At 45.7% G+C, this 20,800-nt stretch overlaps 1 protein-coding gene across 1 annotated transcript in view; it reads left to right on the top strand.

Moving 5' to 3' along the window:
• The window catches only part of nol4la (nucleolar protein 4-like a), a gene marked incomplete at both ends in the record, with an annotated part of 40,086 nt that overhangs the window by 6,105 nt on the left and 13,181 nt on the right, over positions 1-20,800 (top strand). The window contains 3 exons of the mRNA XM_080853667.1: positions 9,580-9,732; positions 12,762-12,873; positions 15,345-15,454. Of these exons, the coding sequence (XP_080709793.1) occupies positions 9,580-9,732; positions 12,762-12,873; positions 15,345-15,454 (375 nt within the window). The remainder of the gene's footprint in view (positions 1-9,579; positions 9,733-12,761; positions 12,874-15,344; positions 15,455-20,800) is intronic.

Raw genomic sequence — 20,800 nt, forward strand, 5'->3', positions numbered from 1 at the left:
TTTTCTCCTTCTTTCTGTCTCTTTGTCTCCAAGCATTATTGCATTATGCCTAGCAAACACCCAACTGAAGATCAGGTGTAGTGACTGAAATGCACCTCTGTATCAACCTAGGCGCTGAGGTTCAATACAATACTGTTAGTCTTCCCCTCAGCCCCTGGGGCTAGGGTCCATTTATGCCATTTTTTCTATTTGTTTTATAGCAGCTCATACAAATTACAAGATTAGTAGTGTTAACACAGAGAAGTGCATAATTTTGTATACTGCAGTGTATCACTGCTATGGAAATAGAAAATGTCAGGGAATCCAAACATTATCAACATAGTAAAACAGGTAAAAAATACTCATTGACTACAAGGACAGTCGAAAGTGAAAGCTGTGTTGAATATTTTAAATTTGACTGTAATGTCCCTAAAATGGAGGAGTACACATTATGCATAAGACTCCTGTGCGGAAATAGGCAAAGAATTTGGCAGGTGAAAATGATATATCTCCACTTACTGTTGAGGTGGACCTCCTTCCTCTCCCTCCCCCACCCCTCACCCCTAACTGCCTGTGGGGGGTTCTGGACGGGGGGTGGGAGGGTGCTATGGTTTCGCCTCCATCTCTAGAGTGCATAGTGTGCTGCAGAGGGCCCCAGTACCACCACAGCTGCACCCAGGGTGTGCCAAGTTTTGGCGCAGGAGCAGTGCAGGGGGGGGTGGGAGGTGGGGTGTTGGGTGTGACAAAGAGGGGTTTGGTAGGGGGCAGGGGGGGTGGGGTGGGGTGTGTATGGAGCTGGTCATGAGGGAGCAGTTATCCTGTGGTTTAAATATACACACAGAAGAACGTGCACAAGAACACACGCACGCGCACACACACACACACACACACACACACACACACACACACACACACACACACACACACACACATACACACACACGATCACACTCACACAGAGCAAGGGCACTCTGGAATCAGTTGCTCACCCTGACAATGCTTGCGGCCCTTTGTTCGTACGAGCACATGTGGGAGCTGGCTATTACGCCACATGCAGACCTAACTCTGGACAAGCTGTGACAGCTTAAGGTAGCCTGTACCCCCCCCCCCCCCCCCCACACACACACACACATCCACCCCCATACCCTACCCCCTGACACACGCGCACACACTCCCCCTTGATCTCGGGTCGACTCTCTCTTTTCTTGTCACTCCCTTAGGTCTTTCTCTTCTCTTTATCGTTGTTTCTCTTTGCCTTCCTCCAATCCTCTCTCTACCTCCTCCCTCTCTTTCTTTCATTCCATCTCATTCTCTCTTTCTCTCCCTGTGTCTTGCTCTTGCACCACTTTGATGCTGCGATATTAGCTGGGATTGCCTGGAAGGACAGCTCAGTACCCAGCAGCCTGTACTGCAGCATGGGGGTTCAACCTCGTTTATCTGTCATTATGGCCTGATTAGAGCTCAGAGAGGAGCAGGAGCAGGAGGAGGAGGAGAAGGAGGAGGAGGAGCAGAGCAGACACAGTCCCAGCAGTCAGTACAGTCTAACTCACCACGGACCATTCACCAGCACAGGTGTGGACGTGCTGGAGACCTTATGTTGTGTGATGGGGTCATGTTGCCAGTGTGATATTTACTAAAATGCTTAAATACTCCAGCTGCTGCTTAGTCACTCGCCCAGATTCCCTTAACAGAACAAGCCCCGCAAAGCACTGGTCTGAGTGTGTTTGTTTAGTCGAACCCATCCAAATCAGAGAGAATAGCATAGTAGGTTAGGCCAAAAAGCCTTTTTAGCCCACTTTGTATCAATCATGGTTTGATTATTCTTTCTTGCCGTATTGTCCAATGTATATTAGTATGGGAATGAGGTAGCATCACCATGGGCTAAGTGAATGATTATGAGGTACTCACATCTTCATCATGCTTAGAAACTGTAGTCATGGTAATTGCATCTTCTGTATGTTCCATACATATGTACAGGTCCCCATTAATGTATCTATGGGAGTATATATGTACTCAGCCGAGAAATGTTTGTGTTGCCATGCCAACTATAACAGAGGTATCCTCCTCTTTGTCTTTGGTTTTTGGTTGAAGCTTAACCATTCTGGCCAGAGGCAGAAACAAAGATGCCTTTGCATTGCACCGACTGGAAAAACAGTATTTAAAAAGCTTGTTATAAAACCGTTGAAAGTTTGGCTTCCTGCAATTTACACCTCCCTTAGACTGGTTTTTCATGCCAACACCCAAGCTATTGCATCTTGGGACATTACACAGTTTAAATTTCCAGATATTTTGCCTGATGCTGCTATATGCAAAACCAGTGTAGCAACACGGGACACTGATCAGGCTGTAAATCAGACAAGTCCAGACGGTCACAGAATGGATGAAAACGACAACGCCAACAATTGAATTCCATTATTAGCATCTCTCTGAAACCTTTAAACAGAGGAGGAACCTCATTATGCTAACTGATTAATTAGCCCGCTCATCTTCAGAGATAGCTAGCGCTCACGCTCACAGAGATAGTGACAGAGTCAGTATCAAACAGGGCGCTGTCTTATGGATGCTTTTGCCCCATAGGCTCTGTAGCCACAATAGTGGTCCCTTTCATTCCCCAGCCATTTGCATAGGAGGTAACAGTTTTGCATGGCACATTTGTAATGCAGGCACGGGACAGCTGGAGCATGGCACAGTCCAACAGTTATGTGAAATAGGACAAGGAACAGAACATGAGGCCAGATTCCACTTTAGTTTAGAGACAGTGACAAGGACTTTCAAATAGCGCATGTGTAGAATATATTAAAAAAATGATTAGCTATTAAATGACTGGAAAATGAAATGAGCTGGTGCCTATGTTAACACATTCATGCACACACACGCACACACACACACACACACACACACACACACACACACACACACACACACACACACACACACACACACACACACACACACACACACACACACACACACACACACACACACACACACACACACATACACACACTCCGGTCCTGATTGACCCACTTCATTCTGGTCTCTTGTAAGCAATTCAGCCTCCAACTCATCCCATGGAAGGGCTGCTGATGGGTGTGGAGCTGGGCTTGACCCTTTGTGCACAAGTGCGATGAAAGGAATATATTTTCTGCATTTAATCACTCTGCCAAACTGTATTGCTATTCTTTAGTTTATCAAAAAACCCTTTAAATCTGTGTGTGATCGCACTACCTGCATGTGTTTGTATGTCCACAATTTTGTGTGTGTGTACTTGTGGATGCACCAGGAGCGAAACAGAGAGAGAGAGAGAGAGAAAGAAGGGAAAGAAGGGAGAGACAGAAAGAAGGGAGAGAGGGATAGAGAGAGAGAGAGGGTCGCTGATGGTACTGCTCTGTTTTTCCTCCCCTCGGCACCCTCTGTTGCCATGGAGAGACAGTTCCATTCTCCCATAGGAGCAGAAATTAACACCATTTTTAACTGGCTGCAGGGCCTCCCCCCGTGTGTGAGAGTCGGAGCCCTGCTCCAGATACACAACCCCCGACACCGCACAGACACACACGCACACACGCACATGTACATGTGTAATACACCCTGGTGCACTCATACTCATGGGACAATCAGACACAAAGACTCTGTGCTGTGAGTGCATGGCAGACCCCATCAGTCACCCATCCTCATACTGGTCCTCTCTCTCTCTCTCTCTCTCTCTCTCTCTGTCTTGCTCTTCTCCATATGCATAAGTGTTTGGCACTGTATATGCAGAAATATACCAAAAAGGAGCAGCCCCCCTCACACGGGTGCAAAGATACAGAGACGCCGGGCAGAATTAGCAGTGATTGTGGCATAGGGACTGTGTGTGTCCATGTGTTTGTGCATGTGTGTGTGTGGGTGTGTGTGCGTGTGCGTGTGCGTGTGTGTGTGCGTGTGTGTGTGTGTGTGTGTGTGTGTGTGTGTGTGTGTGTGTCCATGTGTGTGTGCATGTGTGTGTGTGGGTGTGTGTGCGTGTGCGTGCGTGTGCGTGTGTGTGTGTGTGTGTGTGTGTGTGTGCGTGTGTGTGTGTGTGTGTGTGTGTGTGTGTGTGTGTGTGTGTTTGTGTGTGTGTGTGTGTGTGTGTGTGTGCAGAGTTGTGGGGATAAAAGCCGCCTCCTCTCCTCTATTCTTGGAGGATGCTGCTGCTGCAGTGGGACAAAAGAGCGCCTCTACTCCCTGCCCCACCACCCCCCCCAATGCCCCCCTCCTCCTCCCTCAGCCCTCTCCTCCTCCCACTGCACCCCTACTCCACCCCACCCCACCCCCTCCCCTTGGTGCCACTCTCTCTCTGGTCCAGCTGCCAGCCCTGCCACATAATTAGTCCATAGAGCCGCTCATTAGCGTTTCGTATCTGTCTGTCCTCGGCCTCCCGTCCGTCCGCCTGTAATTACACTGTGACACGGCGTGAGGTGGGATGCGGTTAGCTTGGGGGTGGGGGGTAGTGAAGGGGGGCATGTGCCCCAGCAAACATCTATCAGTGTTAACGATGGTGTTACAAAGTAACACTGCTGCTACGACAACAACATCGCTAGCGAACTATCGTTCGGTGTTGAATGCAAACAAAACATCTCAAAAGCAATGTTGCTCCTTCTCCTCCACTTGGTCCTACCACTCTGCCCTACACCACTTGTCACAGAATATTAAATATTTCAGGCCCTATGGAAAGCAGAAATCATGTAACTGCTTTAATTATGATGGCAGTGAAAGAAAAATAAAAGGAGCATAATCAGTGGCAATAATTAAGACAAAGATGATGATGATTATTGCTGCAGTAATGTCATCATAATCGTTTGGCTGATTTGAGACTGAGACGGAGAGCCGGGAGGGACCCGAGTGCAGAGTCTGGGGTTTGTTCTCCATAGCGAGGGGTTTGACTAATGCTGGGACTGTGTCACAATGTCAACAGCAGGATGGGCCATGGACACTTTGTAACAGTGTTTCCTCTGAGAGCGATAGAAAAAAAGGGAAATAGAGAGAGGGGCAGAGAGAGAGAGGGGGGATTGGAAGGGAGAGAATAGAGTGAGGCAGGCGTAATGTGGATTTAATGAAGGGGCTTTATGAACTGAGGGGAGAGGCAGAAGACAAGGAAGGGAGAGGAGTGGAGCGGAGGAGGGAGGGAGGGAGGGGGGTGGTGACGAGGGTGAAGAGGGAGGAGAGGAGAGAGAAAGGGGGCCAAGGGATTACACTCCATCTTCTCGTGACCCCGGTGGGTCTGCACAGCCCCTAGCCCCCGCCGCGTGGACACGAGGACCCTCCAATTTATGCCTCCATTTACCCATTGATGGACCCACTGTGGGGAGATGGGACTTTAAAAGGTGACCTGTTGTCACATTCACAGTGAGCTAATCACAGTCGCGAGCAGTGTTGACACAATCAACCCCCCCTATCCCATTTCCTTCTTGTAAGCCAGCGAAGGCATGCTCCTCTCACTCTCTCTTTCACCCCCTCCCCCCCGCCCCCAATGTTCAGTGTGCTTCTCTATGCCTTCCATAATCAAGACCACATGCTCATAATATTACTGTCCACCAATATTCTGCTGTTTATTTAAGACAAGGGATTATTGTTTCCATTGTACAGGCTCAGTATACATTGGTCGACCTAAGCCTGCAAGATAAAAGTGTGTCCAGTGTGTGTCTTCCCTTATAACCTGCCTATGTAATTTAGGTGAGCGGTCGGGGCGTTATGGCTTTATACGCAAACGCATATTCCACAGCAAAAAACAGGGCCAACATTTACCTGCGGTGATATAATAAGGGGCATTTTCTAGTTGTTTCTAGTTTCTAGATGGTGATTAGTAATTAGTGGTAGTAGTAACAATAACAGTGGATTAGATTTTTTATTTAAGTTTAAGTCTAATTTGACAGTACAGCCTTTAGCCAGAAGTGGCAGTGTTTACATCATGCAGTGTACATTATGGAATAGTACACATTATATAAAGTCTGGAGTGAGATGGTATGTCATATGGGGCAGTCATTTCTCATAAAGCCTGCTGTGGCCCAGTATTTTCATCTCTACTCAGCACGATATATTTTGCCCTTTTAATCTTAAATATTTGCCGGGTCTCTTCTCTCCACTGGCCTGTGTGTGTGTATGTATGTGTGTTTGTGTGTCTTTGTGTGTGAGAGAGTATCTCTGTGTGTATGTGTGAGTGTGTATATTTTGTGTGCTTGTGTGTGACCCAGCTGCCTCACCTCTCATCTCCCCTTCTCCACTGCTCTTGTGTGTGTGTGTGTGTGTGTGTATGGGTGTGTGTTTGTGTGTGTGTTAGTGGGTGTGTGTGTAGGACCACTTAGAGTGAGACTCACTGCTGTGTGTGTGTGTGGGGGGGGGGGGGGCTATGTGAGTCTTCGTGTGTCTGTGTGTGAGTGTGTGTGAGCGACTGCCAGAGGGGGGTGGGGGGTCGGGGGCGGCCGCTTGCCGAAACAGCCCCTCCAGTCTCCTAGCAACAGAGCTGTTTGGAGCGGGACGGAGAGAGCAAGAGAGTGTGAGAGAGAGAGAGAGAGAGAGAGAGAGAGAGAGAGACGTGTGAGAGGGATGGGTGTAGCATAATATGGCTCGTCTGGTGAGTGCAAGGACCTGCAGGATTTGGAGAGGTGGAGAGAGGGAGAGAAAAAGAGAGCGGCGTGATGTAGAAGGATTGGGAGTGAGGAGGGCACTCCTGCCTTGTGAGAGCTGCCACAGGAAATGGTGATTACCGACGCTGACATTTTGCCGCGCCTCTTTAAAACGACGCGATGACCAGGAAAGCACATATTCACTGGGCCATTGAACAGCTGTTCTCCTCCGAGGCTTTAGTGCTAGTGTGGTTTAATGATTAAACACACAGGTTATTCAAACAGACACAGCAAGGTGTCATAATTACACTCACGTAGACCTTATAATGGACCGGTCCCTGTTAGCGTGGTTTAAAAGCTCATCGGCTCTCCCCTGCTCACGGCTGACCCTCAACCCCGTTGTAATCTGGTGAATTTTTCTCCCTGACCCTTATTAATGTAGCCTACTGTCTGAGGTGGGGAGGCTGGCCGCTAAAGGAGTAGTGTTATTATATGCCCCTGACAGCATCGTTGATCATGAACCGGCCAGTGACTGGGGAATTATTAATAATTTCCCCCCAGTCGGGGCCCTCTTCGCTGGGGGAGGTTAAATTTGTCCCAGACAGTGTCCCGTGTCTAAGCCAGCAGTGCTGGAGGCTTTCTGCTGCTAGCCATGAAGGCCTCCTCCACTGCCGCCCCACCCCCCCACCCCCAGCCTCATGGCCCAGATTAGTCACCCAGAGTCTTGTTCTGGACAGTGATGTGCCCTGAACCAGGGTATGGCTAGCAGTTTTGTTTGTCTGTTTATGCGCCTGTGTTTGCGTTTGAGTCTGCGTACGTGTACGTATCACTGATTTGAGATATAAAATATTGACAACGGGGCAGGGAGTGTCAAATGACCGTTTTCCCCAAGCTGTGCTTTCTTCCTTTGTATAATATATGGAAGTTGCCTAGTTTTTTGTACGTTAAAGAAGAATAATCTCTGCAATGTTTTAATAAAATGAGGGAGAGCAAGAGGGTGAGAGAGAGAGAGAGAGAGAGAGAGAGAGAGAGAACAAAGAAAGCTGATTCAGGATAAGGGCCATGCAGATGAGCTGAGGCTGGGTGATGAAAAAGGTTCAGTCTTACCACTAGCACTCCCACTACTGCTACTGGAATGAACTGTTAATAATACCAATACTGAATTCTTTTCATGAAATAAAAATATAATTAGCCAGAGCAGAGGACACACACACACACACACACACACACACACACACACACACACACACACACACACACACACACACACACACACACACACACACACACACACACACAAGGAGAGAGTGGCTGGAGGAGAGGGCCGGATTAAAGCAAACCCGTTCTGTGTGCTGGTTTTAGTTGTCATAGCAACGTTCATTACCTGGCACTTGGGAGAGGGGAGCGAGGAAAAGGGGAGCGGGACAGATAAAGGGAGGGAAAGAAAGAAAGAAAAAGAAAATGTCTTCATAGAGGTGGAGCCAGAGAAACAAAAAGAAAAAAGTGTGGTTATGGCAGAGCAGGGGAATGGATAGAGGTTCCTCCAGGAACCAGAAAAGAGGAAGATAAAAGGGAGAGAGGGGAATACCGTTGAGCTGCTGTCCCGTGTACATCTAGGGATCATTCCACTCAAGGGATTTCCCCCTGACACACAAACTCTCATTGCCTATTAGGGACGCAGACAACAAATACATTTCCCACTTAATATTTATATTGGGTAATTATCATGCCATGTACTGGCCTTTTCGATGCTAAAGTCCTGTTATTTGTTTGTTCTTCAGTCTAAAGTTGCTTAACCTCATCCTGACAATAGTATACTTATGATACTTATGTTATGAAGTTTTGTTGTTGGGAAGTATGTTTGGTATTCATTTAGTAATGTTTAATCAAGGTTTTTATCGAGTGATACATCATTCCTGTTCATGTGCCTAGAGGTGGGGGATTGAAATCATTTCAATAGAGGAAGCAAGAGAACAAAGAGACATGACAGAAAACAGGAACTAAAGAAATGAAACTAAAAATGTAACAAAAAAACTGAAAAAACACAGACTGTTGTGAAACAAAAAAATATATAACAAAGATAATATAACAAAGGAAAAAAAAGAATAAGGAAACAAAAGCCCAGCCCTGAGCAGGTAACAGAAAATGCTCACATGGGTCCGGGGAGCTAGGCTGTTGTCGTAGCAATTTGAGTTCCTCCAGGTGTCACATGACCCGCTGCCCTGCACACCTGGTGTTAGTTTCCATGGTGACGGGGTCAGCCGTATGGAAAGCAGAGTTGGGGGGTGATGGTGGCAGGAGGTGGAGCTGCAGTCTACAGTTGCCCACCAAGGTGTTATTTCTAAACACAGCAAGAGGCCCGTTGTATCATTTTGGCTTCCTCAAATCTCCTGCACGTTTTAAATGGATCCTTAGTGCGGTTGCCCAACCCGCTGGGTTGCATGTGAAATCTCATTTTGAGAGGGGAAAGCCTCTCAGGGTGGTTTCAAGCCAAAACCACGGGGCTCAGGATGGATGGTCTTCCCCTTCAACATCCCAGTGAGCCACAGCGCCTGGTGCAGCTGAGGACCAGTCGAGCATCACAGGCAGGGAAAGTGAGATGCTCTAACGAAGCAAAGCTCCTGAAAGCTACAGTAGAGGGCTGTGACATCAGGCAGACAGCTTGCTGTGTGGGGGAAAAAAAGGTGCCAACACTTTCACTGTGGCTCAGCAGAGTGTGTGCTTAGTTCTTGTCGAGGGGGAAAAAAAAGTATTCTGCTGCAGCTCTGAAAGGCTTATGCCAAAATTTCTCAGCCCATAAGTATCTGGCAGAAAGGCCATCCATTTGTTATATTTTCCCCCCTTCTAAGCTCTCCTTATACTGACACTTTTGGCCATTGCACTTCTCTACTCTCTTCATTCTTCTTGTGCAAACCCCCTAGTTTGTGCTATGTGACCATTTCTTGTGGTTATCTGGCTTCTCGGAGGTAACACTGGCTCATTAACTTCCTGTCACCTTCTGCCCCTCCCCCTTTTACAGTGTTCAGATGGCAGCGCGACCCAGGACAGCTCCCTGAAGCGAGTGGCGGTGGTGGAGGACTTCTTCGACATCATCTATGCCATGCATGTGGAGATGGGGGCCGATCCCGGTCGAGCCCCCAAGCATGCGGGCCAGAAGAAGACCTACAAGGCGGTGAGAAATCACGTGCCCAACACAACCTTCATTTAGATAACACGTGTTTTTATGGAAAGATACTCACAAATCTATAAAGGTCCATATTTTGGAATAAACGCAACAGGAACTCAGGATGCAAATTGGCTCTTTGCTATTGTTTTTGGCAACATAGTGGTCAAATTAAAGTAGTCAAATTAAAATATATTATGGTTCTTAAAATTGTCATTGACAAATTAATCAAATATAAATAATGCCTTTAATAATGACAATTAGGAAAAGGTAATGTGTATCGAGTGTAAAAAGAATCTTTATCTAGCTTGATCTTGTCAGTGACGTTCAATTCCGCCTACTCCATTAGAAGGAAAGTGTTGTGCGTCAAGTGTCACCTTGAAGTTGTTAAGGAACTACAATAATACACAATAACAACAATAGAGACTCTATTTCTGAAGCATCAGTGGTGCAGGAGATCAGTGTTTGATTGTACTATATTGTGCTATCTATATTGCAGAGCGTGGACTATCTATAGTGGTATGTATGTAGAATATTCTGTAGTAAATAATAAGATGATTTCATTGTGTACGATTCTCTTACTTGAGAGGGGGTAGAATGTTGTAAACACTTATGTGGAGTTTGAGGAAGTTGAGCTCGTGGGCCCATTATGAAGAAGGAAAAAGAAAAAAAAAGAGTGTTTGGCAATCCAGCCCTATCATGTTGGCTCGCATTTGTGAGTTGGCATGAATGTGAGGGATAAAAAAAGGCACTGTCAGATTTCTTTTCTCTCAACTGGTTTCATGATTTGCTTTTTGCCCCCTTCTAAATCATGTTAGACTGAGCGTGACTTATCAGCAGCTACTACAGCAGCACTGACGACAGAATGAGCTCCAGGTGAAGTCAATGAATGACTCTTCTCTCCCTGTGGTGGTGCCAGGAGCGGAGAAATGAAACACCCGCCGCCTGTCTCACTCACTTTGAAAAGGACAGGACTGGCGGAGAGCTCAATTGGAGGCTCAAACCCAGTTTTTTTTTCACAACCATTTATATTTTTGATGTATGATGCCACTGCCTCGTGTCGAGCAGGTGTTGAAGTACCTGTGTCTGTCCCAGGGATTCGGTTACCCATATAACTAATAACAAGGTGGGAGACTAAAGGTTGGGATGGAACATCCTAGGGCCAATGCCTCAAGGCTCTTTGTCCCCAGTGTAGTGCTTAGTCACTGTGGGAGCGCAGGTGTCAGGTTATAACTCCAGCCAAACACTGTGCTAATCGCCTAATTAAAGCAATTACAGGCCCGATAGGTCTGTTTTCTTGACATTTGGCATTCAGGGAAACCTCGGCAGACCTGTTAGACTGGTGTCCATCAGGGGACCAAGAAAACCCGAAACTTTCTGCTCTCTGATTGGTTGTGACTTGTGGTAATAAAGTGTGACAAGTGGTGATTGCTTGTGATTGGATTGATTTGATGTGGCTTCAACCGGCCATGATAGGCTGTAATTATCTGTGATTGGGTGTCATTGGATATTTCGCCATCCTGACCGCGAGTCTGAACACTGTAAGAATTTAGTTGAAAGACAAAATACACATAATCTCAATCAATATGCTGTCTTTGCTTTACACACGTTTTGATTTGTGCACAGATTTATACAGTTTTACTTCCTTCTAATACACACCAAACTGCATTTCAGGGATATGCCAATCAAACCATGTTCTGCCTCAGTCAGGCAATTAAGACCCAGTCGGAACCAAACCCATTTAGCAGCTTGCCTGCCGTGAGACATAGCTGTTTGGGAGGACAAATCATGTACAGTTCCTGTGCACCCACATCTTGCTCCCAGCTTTCCTGGCCTGCTGCTCTTTGATGCCCCCTCTACTGGCAGCTTTGTGTAACTGCATGCATCCCCCTGAGACCTCCCATGTTTACAATTGCCCTGCAAGGAATTTGTGAGCACTGTAAATAAAAAGCAATTACCAGTGATTACATTAATACATTTTCACACGCCACCCCATGAAGTTCAATTGGGCTCTTTAGGACAAGATGTAGACAGTATAAGGGTCTTGTGTTTTGTGGGCTTGAGGATATGAACCCATGTGTGAACAAAGACACGCTATTTTATCTCATCTAAGCAAGCTTGATAACAGAATTGTAAAAGATAGTGGTAGAGGAGATGGCCTCATGTTTGTAAAGTAAGCAACTGAGAACAGTTGAAGGGGAGGTTCGTGTCCAGAGGACAGTGGCATGGGTGTGTGGTGGGGGCATGGGGAGGGTTCCAGTGCCTGTGGGACTCTCTGGGTCTCTGGAGTTAAGCCCTGCGTTGCCTCTTGCCCTGCAGAGACCTCCTGTCACGTCTCATCTCCCTAGCCCTACCAGACAGTGCTTTGGGGTGGGGGGAACGGGGGGGGGCAGGGGGTGGGGGGGCTGAGTGTCCCTCTCGGAGGTGCGGATCATCTTTGGGTGGCCTTTCCTATCCCATAGCCCGAGGCCACGGAGGGAGAAGACCGCATCCGTGATGCTCCTCTCGGCCGTCCGGCTTCTGTTCTGTGTGTGTGTGTGTGTATGTGTGTGTGTCTGTGCGTGTGTGAAGGTCACGTACGGCACAGACATGCCGGCAGGGAAGAGAGAGATGGAAACACAGAGAGGGGAGAGGGAGAGAGAAAAGGAGAGGGAGAGGGACAGAAGGGATAAGGACAGAGCGAGACACAAGATAGGTGCAGAGGAGACATGGTTTTGGCTAAGGCTATTTTACAGATTTTGATTTGAAATTGTTGAGGTCAAGGAAAAGAAGCAAAGGCACTTACAGTCTTGGCGCATCGTTGCCATTCTTCTGTCTCTGTTCCTGAATAGTGAACACATGTTCCAGCATTAACAACATTAATAATATTTTATCTAAGTGAAAGAATCTGGACCAGCTCAAATGGAAGCATCCAAATGGTCAATCACTGAAATATTTAGGGGGGCAAACTCAATCTTAATCCACTTCCTATTATAACTCCTCTTACTCCCCTTCCTTTGTCTCATTGTGTTACCATCACATCTCTGCCCTGGATGCAGATCGCAGAGACATACGCCTTCTTACCCAGAGAGGCTGTGACCCGTTTCCTGATGAGCTGTGGAGAATGCCAGAAGAGGATGCACATCAACCCCAGCACTGCAGAGTTCAAAGGTCAGAGACTCACATGGACCACTACAACATTCACAAAACATGTAAAGCACACTAACTAAATATATATATATGTGTGTGTGTGTGTGTATATATATATACTGTGGGACAGTCATAACACATATTACGTTCACACATAAAAGATTCAAATCATATTCAGGATCATTATGCAAGACATTCTAAACAACACATTCTAAACACAGTCACACCTAAGGATTGTGACATTCATAGTGTTGTGCTTACTTCCTCACTTTAATGTTGCCTCTGAATGTATAAATCTGTGATCTGTGCACAGTATCCCATCATCAACTTCATGTGCTCCTCTTACTAAGCAGCCAAAAGTTTTGATGAAAACATGTCAAAAATTGTCCCCAAGAGGCCCACTTGTGATGGGACTGTGGTGTAGTACATTTCAGGACTTCCTATCAGCTATCTTGATCAGAGGGGAAGTGAAAGTAGACCCTCATGTCCTGGAGTGAGACTGAAAGAGGGTAAAGTGAAACACCCAGAGTAGAGAATACTAAATATCAGACAGGCTTATTGCTTTCCAAACACTGTTACCCTCTTAGATTAGAGTCCACTTCAAGTATTTTATAATGATGTCTCCACATACTGGTCTGTTACTTAGTGTTTACAGGATTTCTAGACAGGTCTAATCTCCTATGCTTGTATACAAAAGAAGAAAACATTCTTGTAAATAAATTGAATGTAGTCTTTTTAATATGAAGCAAAACTGAACTGAAGTAATTGTACAAAGAAACATTATTTAAGAGACATGATTGACCAGTGAATACCTGGCCAGTGGACTCTTCCTGTCAGTCAGCTCCCAGTTCTCAGCCACGCCAGCAGAGGGGTGTCAAGACTTACGGCTCTCTGAAGCAGCTGTCACAAGCATGCAGAATCGTTGTAATGTCAGGAATGCAGCTCTATCATAATGATCATGTTGTATCCTTTCTTTACACATTTGCCTCCTATAGTATCCGAAAAAATGTATTAATTATAGATCAATATATTAAAAAACGTGTAAATTAAAGTATGTTTGTCTTTTTTAATTAGAGTATTTGAGAAGTGTTTTTTACATTTAATGTATCTCTAACAGTGATGCTCAATAGAATATGGAGGATACAAAGAGTAATTGGATACTGGTTTTACGTGGAATAACAGGGCACTGGGATTTAGGAGTAAAGCAGGCTTCTGAAACTAGAATGTTGGAATTGCATTGATTTACCCGCTCTTTGATAAATAAATAATGAGCAAGGAATGTATTCTTTAGAATGAAAACTCCCTGTATGTGTCTGTTGAAGAAGAATGTGGTTATCAAGACTGAAATATTAGTTTGAATATTGATCACATTTAGTTTGTTACCAGAGAATCTGTTTTCATACTTATTCAAAGTACTTTATTTGTCATTGTCACATAAACAACAAGACGGACGAGGCAGCATCAGACAGCTAAAAGCCTAAGTTGCTGTGGACATTAACTGCCGCAGCTAATTAATAATAAATAACAATTAATAAATAGATACATAAAAATCCCTGAGTCAATACAAAAAAGCAATATATATATATATACATTGAAGTGCATCAATAATTGCAGGGTAGAGTGCAGTCCATGGAGGCGTGGCGGTCGGTGGGCCGGTGGGGAGGTGGAGGGGTTTTGGGTGAGCTGTTGAGAAGCCTTATTGCACGCGGATAGAAGCTCTTTGCCATCTGGAGGTGTGTGCTTTTGTTGATCTGAACCCTTTCCCTAACGAGAGTAACGGGAACAGGTGATGGGCAGGGTGGGAAGGGTCCATGAGGATCCGATTTGAACCCTGCAGGCAACGGGAGGAGGGGAGGGAATAGATGTCGGGCAGCTCTGCTCCGATGATACTCCCGCTGTTTTAATCAGCCTCTGGATGGCTGCCTGCTCCGCCTTTGTGCAGCTGGAGAACCATACATTCAGGCAGTATGTCAGCACACTCTCTATAGCGCAGCGGTAGAAGTTACACAGTATCCTCTGAGGAAGGTTTTCTTTCCTCAGCTTCCGGAGGTAGAAGAGGCGTTGCTGGGCTTTCCCCAAGATGGAAGCTGTGTTGTTGTCCCAGGACAACTCCTCCGTCAGCGTTAGACCCAGAAACTTAAAAGAGGTGACTCGCTCAACCTCTTCACCATTGATGTGGAGTGGGAGATGGTGATTGTGCTGGGCAGACTTTCGGAGGTCATTGATCATCTTTTTTTTTATGTTGAGACTGAGGTTGTGCTCAGAACACCAGACTGCCAGGTTTTCCACTTCTTTCCTGTAGGCAGCCTCATCGTTGTTGGAGATGAGGCCAAGCACTGTTGTGTCATCTGTTAATTTGAAGATTTTGTTGGAGGGGCAGGAGGGAGTACAGTCATGGGTGTAGAGAGTGTATAATAGTGGGCTAAGCATGCAACCTGAAGAGTGAGAAGAAAAACTCCTAAAATATTTTTGCATTTTTTTCCCCCTTACAGAAAATGACCGCCCCACTTCTCTGGTCCCAGACCTCATTGACTATAACATGCCTCTTACTGCCACCTACCTGAAACAGATGAAACTGCAATGCATGAATGCCAATGAGCAGGTAAGCTAGCTGCCTGCCTCTCCGCTGTTACTTGTGTCTGTGTCTGTGTCTGTGTCTGTGTCTGTGTCTGTGTCTGTGTCTGTGTCTGTGTCTGTGTCTGTGTCTGTGTTTGTGTCTGTGTCTGTGTTTGTGTCTGTGTCTGTGCCTGTGTCTGTGCCTTTGTCTGTGTGTGTCTGTGTGTGTCTGTGTGTGTGTGACATGCCCCAAAGCTTGAATGTTTGGAGCACACTGTTCATGGTTGGGCTGGATCAGAGGCACTAAAGAAAAACACACAATGGTGTGACGAAGGACGGCTGGACTGCCTATAAATATTTTATGGTGGTGGTAAGGTAGACTTTTCTGTGCTGCAGGTTTTGCACAGGTCTAATTCAGTGTGGACTGATGATAATGATGATGGTGAGACTGTAAAAATATATAAGGAATATACCCTATATCATATCATGTCTAAAGGTGCTGAACAACGCATCAGGAAGCATTATTCTTTCATTGTTACCTCAGGACTGCACTTTTAGCGCCCTGGCCAGTCTGAATCTTGTAGAAATGAAAGTACATGCTGTCATGGAGAGATGAAAAGAACACATCATTATAGACAATGGGAATTCATAGAGAGCTCTGAAGCCGGTAAGCAATCTTCCACTGCAGGAACTTCACCCATCCCAGGTGGCTCAAACATTATCAAGAGCGGCCCTCTAATCAGCCTTTTTCAGCCTTTCTGTTTCCATTGCGGTGTAGGAACTGCTAAATTTGCTGGTAGACTTTGCTCTTCAATCGCAACATCTATTCTGTGCACTTCAAATTAACCAGTGGCAGCACTAACATTAAACTGCTAGGCATCACCAACATTAGGGTGCTAGGCAGCACAAACATGAGGGTGCTAGGCAGCACCAACATTAGGGTGCTAGGCATCAGCAACATTAGGGTGTTAAGCAGCACCAACTTTAGGGTGTTAGGCAGCACAAACATTAGGGTGCTAAGCCAGAGCATTTTTTGATAACGTTAGGATTACCCCAAGGTCGAGTCAAGAGTTTCATTTTTCTCTGAAGCTGCTAACACTCAATTAAATGGCTTTATAGCAGCTGTAATTACTTGATCAGTGACGATACCAGCACCACTGTTGATCAATTAAAGCCTATATTTCAGCTGATGTTTTGCTTACATGTTCAGGCAGTGACAGTGACCTCAACATGCTAACTCCATAAGCTCACTGTATCACAGTGTAAGTCTTGCAAAAAAATATACTTGATGGTTTTAAAAATGGTACCACTTTTTAAAACCATCAAGTGGTTGTACTTATGTCAAGTTTAACCAATAAGCATCAACCATTATTGTAAGTGCCACCCAGCAAGTTCAGGGCTCCTCTGGGGTATGTCTTTATTTCTCCCCCAAAACCCTAAACAGGGACCCTACGGGACGGTTCCCGCAGAGGAAAACTGCCTTAAGGTGCCGCCCCCCTAGTACAGGAAGTTCCTGCAGTAGAAAAGTGCCTAGTGTGTTAAATTCAGTAAACTCTGTCCACAGTTCCCATTGGTAACAACTCTTTCGTCTTATCACAGTGCGGTAGTTTTTGGATATACAGTGTGGTAGTGTTTGGATATACAAAGACATGATTTTGATTAAACTTTAATTAGAAAATTGATCCACTACTCCTATTTCAGGCAGTCAGTTAACATTTTACAAGCAAAACATAGCGGTCCATACAGCTTTCCTACGCAATGCAACAAATTACACTACAACAAAAACGTAACCATATTGGACATATTGCAGTAGGTTTCACTCAGCACTTCAGAAAAATAGGCATTCTTTTATTTCCCACCTCTCCACACATACAGTCTGAACATTCCATAAGGTATCTATATACGGATTGTGAGATGTAGTGTATGGTGAGCAAGGTAAATGGGTTGCCCCAGCAACCGTTACTACCTGAAATAGCAACTAATATGTGCTGGGGGTGTCTGTAGATCAGCCTTGTTAAGTAAGAGAAAGGCCAGTGAAGTGTTGAGGGGGATGGAATGCCTGTTGTGTGCCTGTCCCTTAGTTGTTCTGATGGACCATGTAGCTTGTTATTGAACGTGGTCTGAATAGTAACACAAACAGTAGAGAATCTTTGGCAGAGGGACTGTTCCTGATAGTTTCACTAGAGAGCAGCATTTGCCTATGTGTACATTTTTGTCAGGTTTGAATCCACAAAACTCAAAACAAATCAACATCAGCAAAACTGCATTCACAGTTATGCAGGTTGTTTAAAAAGAACAAACAAGATTTTAAAAGAAAAAGTTATAGGCTCTAAGTATTTAAAGCACAGAAGAGAGCAGCATGCATAGGAATTAACTGTTAATAGTGGAGGAGCTATATGATGTGGTCAAAAACTGCAGCTAAAGCTTCCTCTAAACAATTAGGAAGGGGATACGGGGAGTTTAGAGGAGGGGGTCAAAGTTGTCAATCAAGTGCATAGGCATCCATTCAACCGACTGAGGGCAATGGCATTGTATATGTGACGTCAGCCTGGTAAGCCCCGCCTCCTTCTTCGGAACTGAAAGTCCGTGAGAGACGCCCAGGGTCCAATGTGTCTCACACTGACAGGATATTTTCTAAAATTACCGTGCGGTTAGGGAGGTGTGAAGACAAGAACAGTAGGCTATCGCCGTGAAATACGTTGCGCAGAAAATATCTCCGGGACCAACACGAGGTTCTGAAGGTAAGCACCAAGCCGCTCATATAATTTCTACAGTATGAGCTAGAAAATTGTTGTCTGTGTTGACATACATTTCCAAATGTATAGCAGTTTTCGGTCATGATCCGGGTTGTTTCGTTAGTAGGCGAAATTACCACAGAAGCAGCGGGAATGGCAGTATTTATTGTTTATATCTCCGCAATAATATTTGACGAATTTAAATAGGCTACTATTGTTTGTGATGTCTTGACCTTTTGCCTAAACGCCCAAGCCTGCATTCACTGGTGCGATCAAAATACCCCCTCCCCACCCAAGAATATACTGTAACTAGTTACCTTTTAAGTGTTATTTTTAATTGATCTATGTTCTAGCCTCCTGAATACCCACAATCTCTTCTGCAAGAGCACTTTGGATAGAACTGTCCTCTAGTGTTTGTGAAAACTTTAATTGTGCCAGCCGGCCAGGATTAGTTCGTATTAGTTTACCCTTAGACTAACGTCACTCCGTCTCGGTTTTTACCATAGTGACTGTATTTGACTGTAATGTTTTCCTATTTGACCTTAGGTTTATTAATGGAATAAACTGTAGTATTTACATGTGTTTGGTTAACACCAGATAGTACTTACTGTATAGCCTATGGCTAAATAGATCATTTTAGGTTTATTGAATATATTCTTGTGGTCGGTGCTTACATCAGCACTTATGCAGATTTTGTTGCGCCGACCAATTCCTAATTCTCAGCTGAACAGTCAGAAGGGGAACGGTTGGCCGCGGTTTTGGTGTTGAATTTCACTTAATTTACACGTCAAGTGCTACCTGCAAACGAGCTTTATAATTATTCAGGGATGACTGCAGTGCAGTTACATGCATGCTGAAAGGGCTGGATAGCTTCTGAGTTTGGCAAGTGTCAGTGAGAGGGAGGGAGAGAGGGAACTAGGTTGGAGTAAATCCATGTTTGCATTGTAATGGGTGTGTTTCTTTTCTGCCAATAGGAGATCTGTGTTGGGCTGTGTGTGTGTGAATGTTTGAGTGAGATACTTTTGGAGCTGTTTTTATTGTGTAAGAGGAGGTATGCCACTGTGGATGGCTGTAGCTGTAATCTGCTGTGTTGAGGAGCAGTCGGGCAGTGTGGCTGCCTCACTGGTAGGAGTCAGAGGTTGTGTATTAGGGTCACGCCGTTCCGCTCCACTGAACCAGGCTGCAGGCATACACAGGGGTTAACGCTCTTAAAAGACCACAACACTCAGTGCAATGCATTATCAGGACTGCTCTCCTTCTTCTCCTGTGCCCCCTTCACTTTCCCTCTCTTTCTCTCAACCAAGTGTCTTTCTTTCTGGTATGTCTCTTTCTGCCATTGCTTGTGTGGTGCCTCACTTGTAAGTCACTTTACGACTTAATGTTAGTGTAAATACAATGACATTACTATGTTTCGCTTTTCTCTCTCTCTCTCTTTCACTTTCTCCCTTACTCTCTTTTTGTTTCTTGTCAACTCTGTTTTCCTTAAACTCCCCTCCTTGTCTCCCTTTCCCTCGCTCTGTCTCATTGTATTCATCCCTACCCTCTTCTCCTCCTCCTCTGATCACTCGACCCCTCCAATCCCATCCCACCCTCTGCCCTCATCATCTCCCTCTCTCCCCTACTTCCTCTCTCATCCCCCCCCCCCCCCCCCCCCTTGCTCACTCTCTTTTGGTCTGGATTGAGCAGCTGGAGTAGCAGCTTCTGTGTTAAATCCTCTCGGCTCTTCAGGCCGTTTAACAGCCGATCCCCCTTTCCGCTTCGTGTCCCGTGGATCTCTCCCTCTCTTTCCCCTCCCCTCACCTCCCCTCACCTCCCCTCACCTCCCCTCACCTCCCCTCACCCGGCCTTCAGCCTCTCGTCAGTCTGTCTTTATCACGTTAGGCCTTGTACTTGTGTCACACCGCTTCTTAAGCCCTCAAAAAAACCTCCTCCAAACCTCCCACTTCCTCATAGCTCTCGCTCCCTGTCCACCTCTCTCTCTCTCCTTCTCTCTCTATCTCTCTCTCTCTCTTTCTCTCACCCCTTGCTCTCTTTGAACATGATGCTCCACTCCCCTTTGACTTCAAAGTCCCCATGTGTTTTTGCTTGATACTGCTTTCTGTTCCTCTTGCCTTCCTCCTCTCCCTTTCATTCTCTCCTCTCCTCTCCCCTAACCCATCCCTCGCTCCATTATGCCACGCCCCACTTGGTGCCTAATAGAGCCAGCTCTAAGCATCTAAACAAAGCTCAGAGGGAAGGCTGTCTCACAGGGGCTGTCACGTGCTCAGACCTCTCAGTCTGTGTTTACATGGAGCTCTGTGTGTGTGTGTGTGTGTGTGTGTGTGTGTGTGTGTGTATGTTAACGTACTGTATATGTGTGAATATGCGTGAGCTTGTATGAATATATGTGTATGTATGTGTGTGTGTGTGTGTTTGCAAATAGAATGTGTGTGAATGTACTGATGGTTTATATGCGTATTAGCTCGCTGTATGGGTGTGTGTTTGTGTGTTTGTGTGAATCAAAGCGTACATGTGTCTCATCGGTTGATTGGCATGTGGGGCATAGTATAACTTTGCTCCAAGCATCAATCAAACCGTTTCCAACAATAGCTCTGTCAGCTGGAGAGTAGCGCTACGTCAGGCCTCTGATATTAGCAGGAATATGACTCTGTGTCGCT

Source organism: Sprattus sprattus, assembly GCF_963457725.1.
Source record: "Sprattus sprattus genome assembly, chromosome: 16".
NCBI classification, from domain to species: domain Eukaryota; kingdom Metazoa; phylum Chordata; class Actinopteri; order Clupeiformes; family Clupeidae; genus Sprattus; species Sprattus sprattus.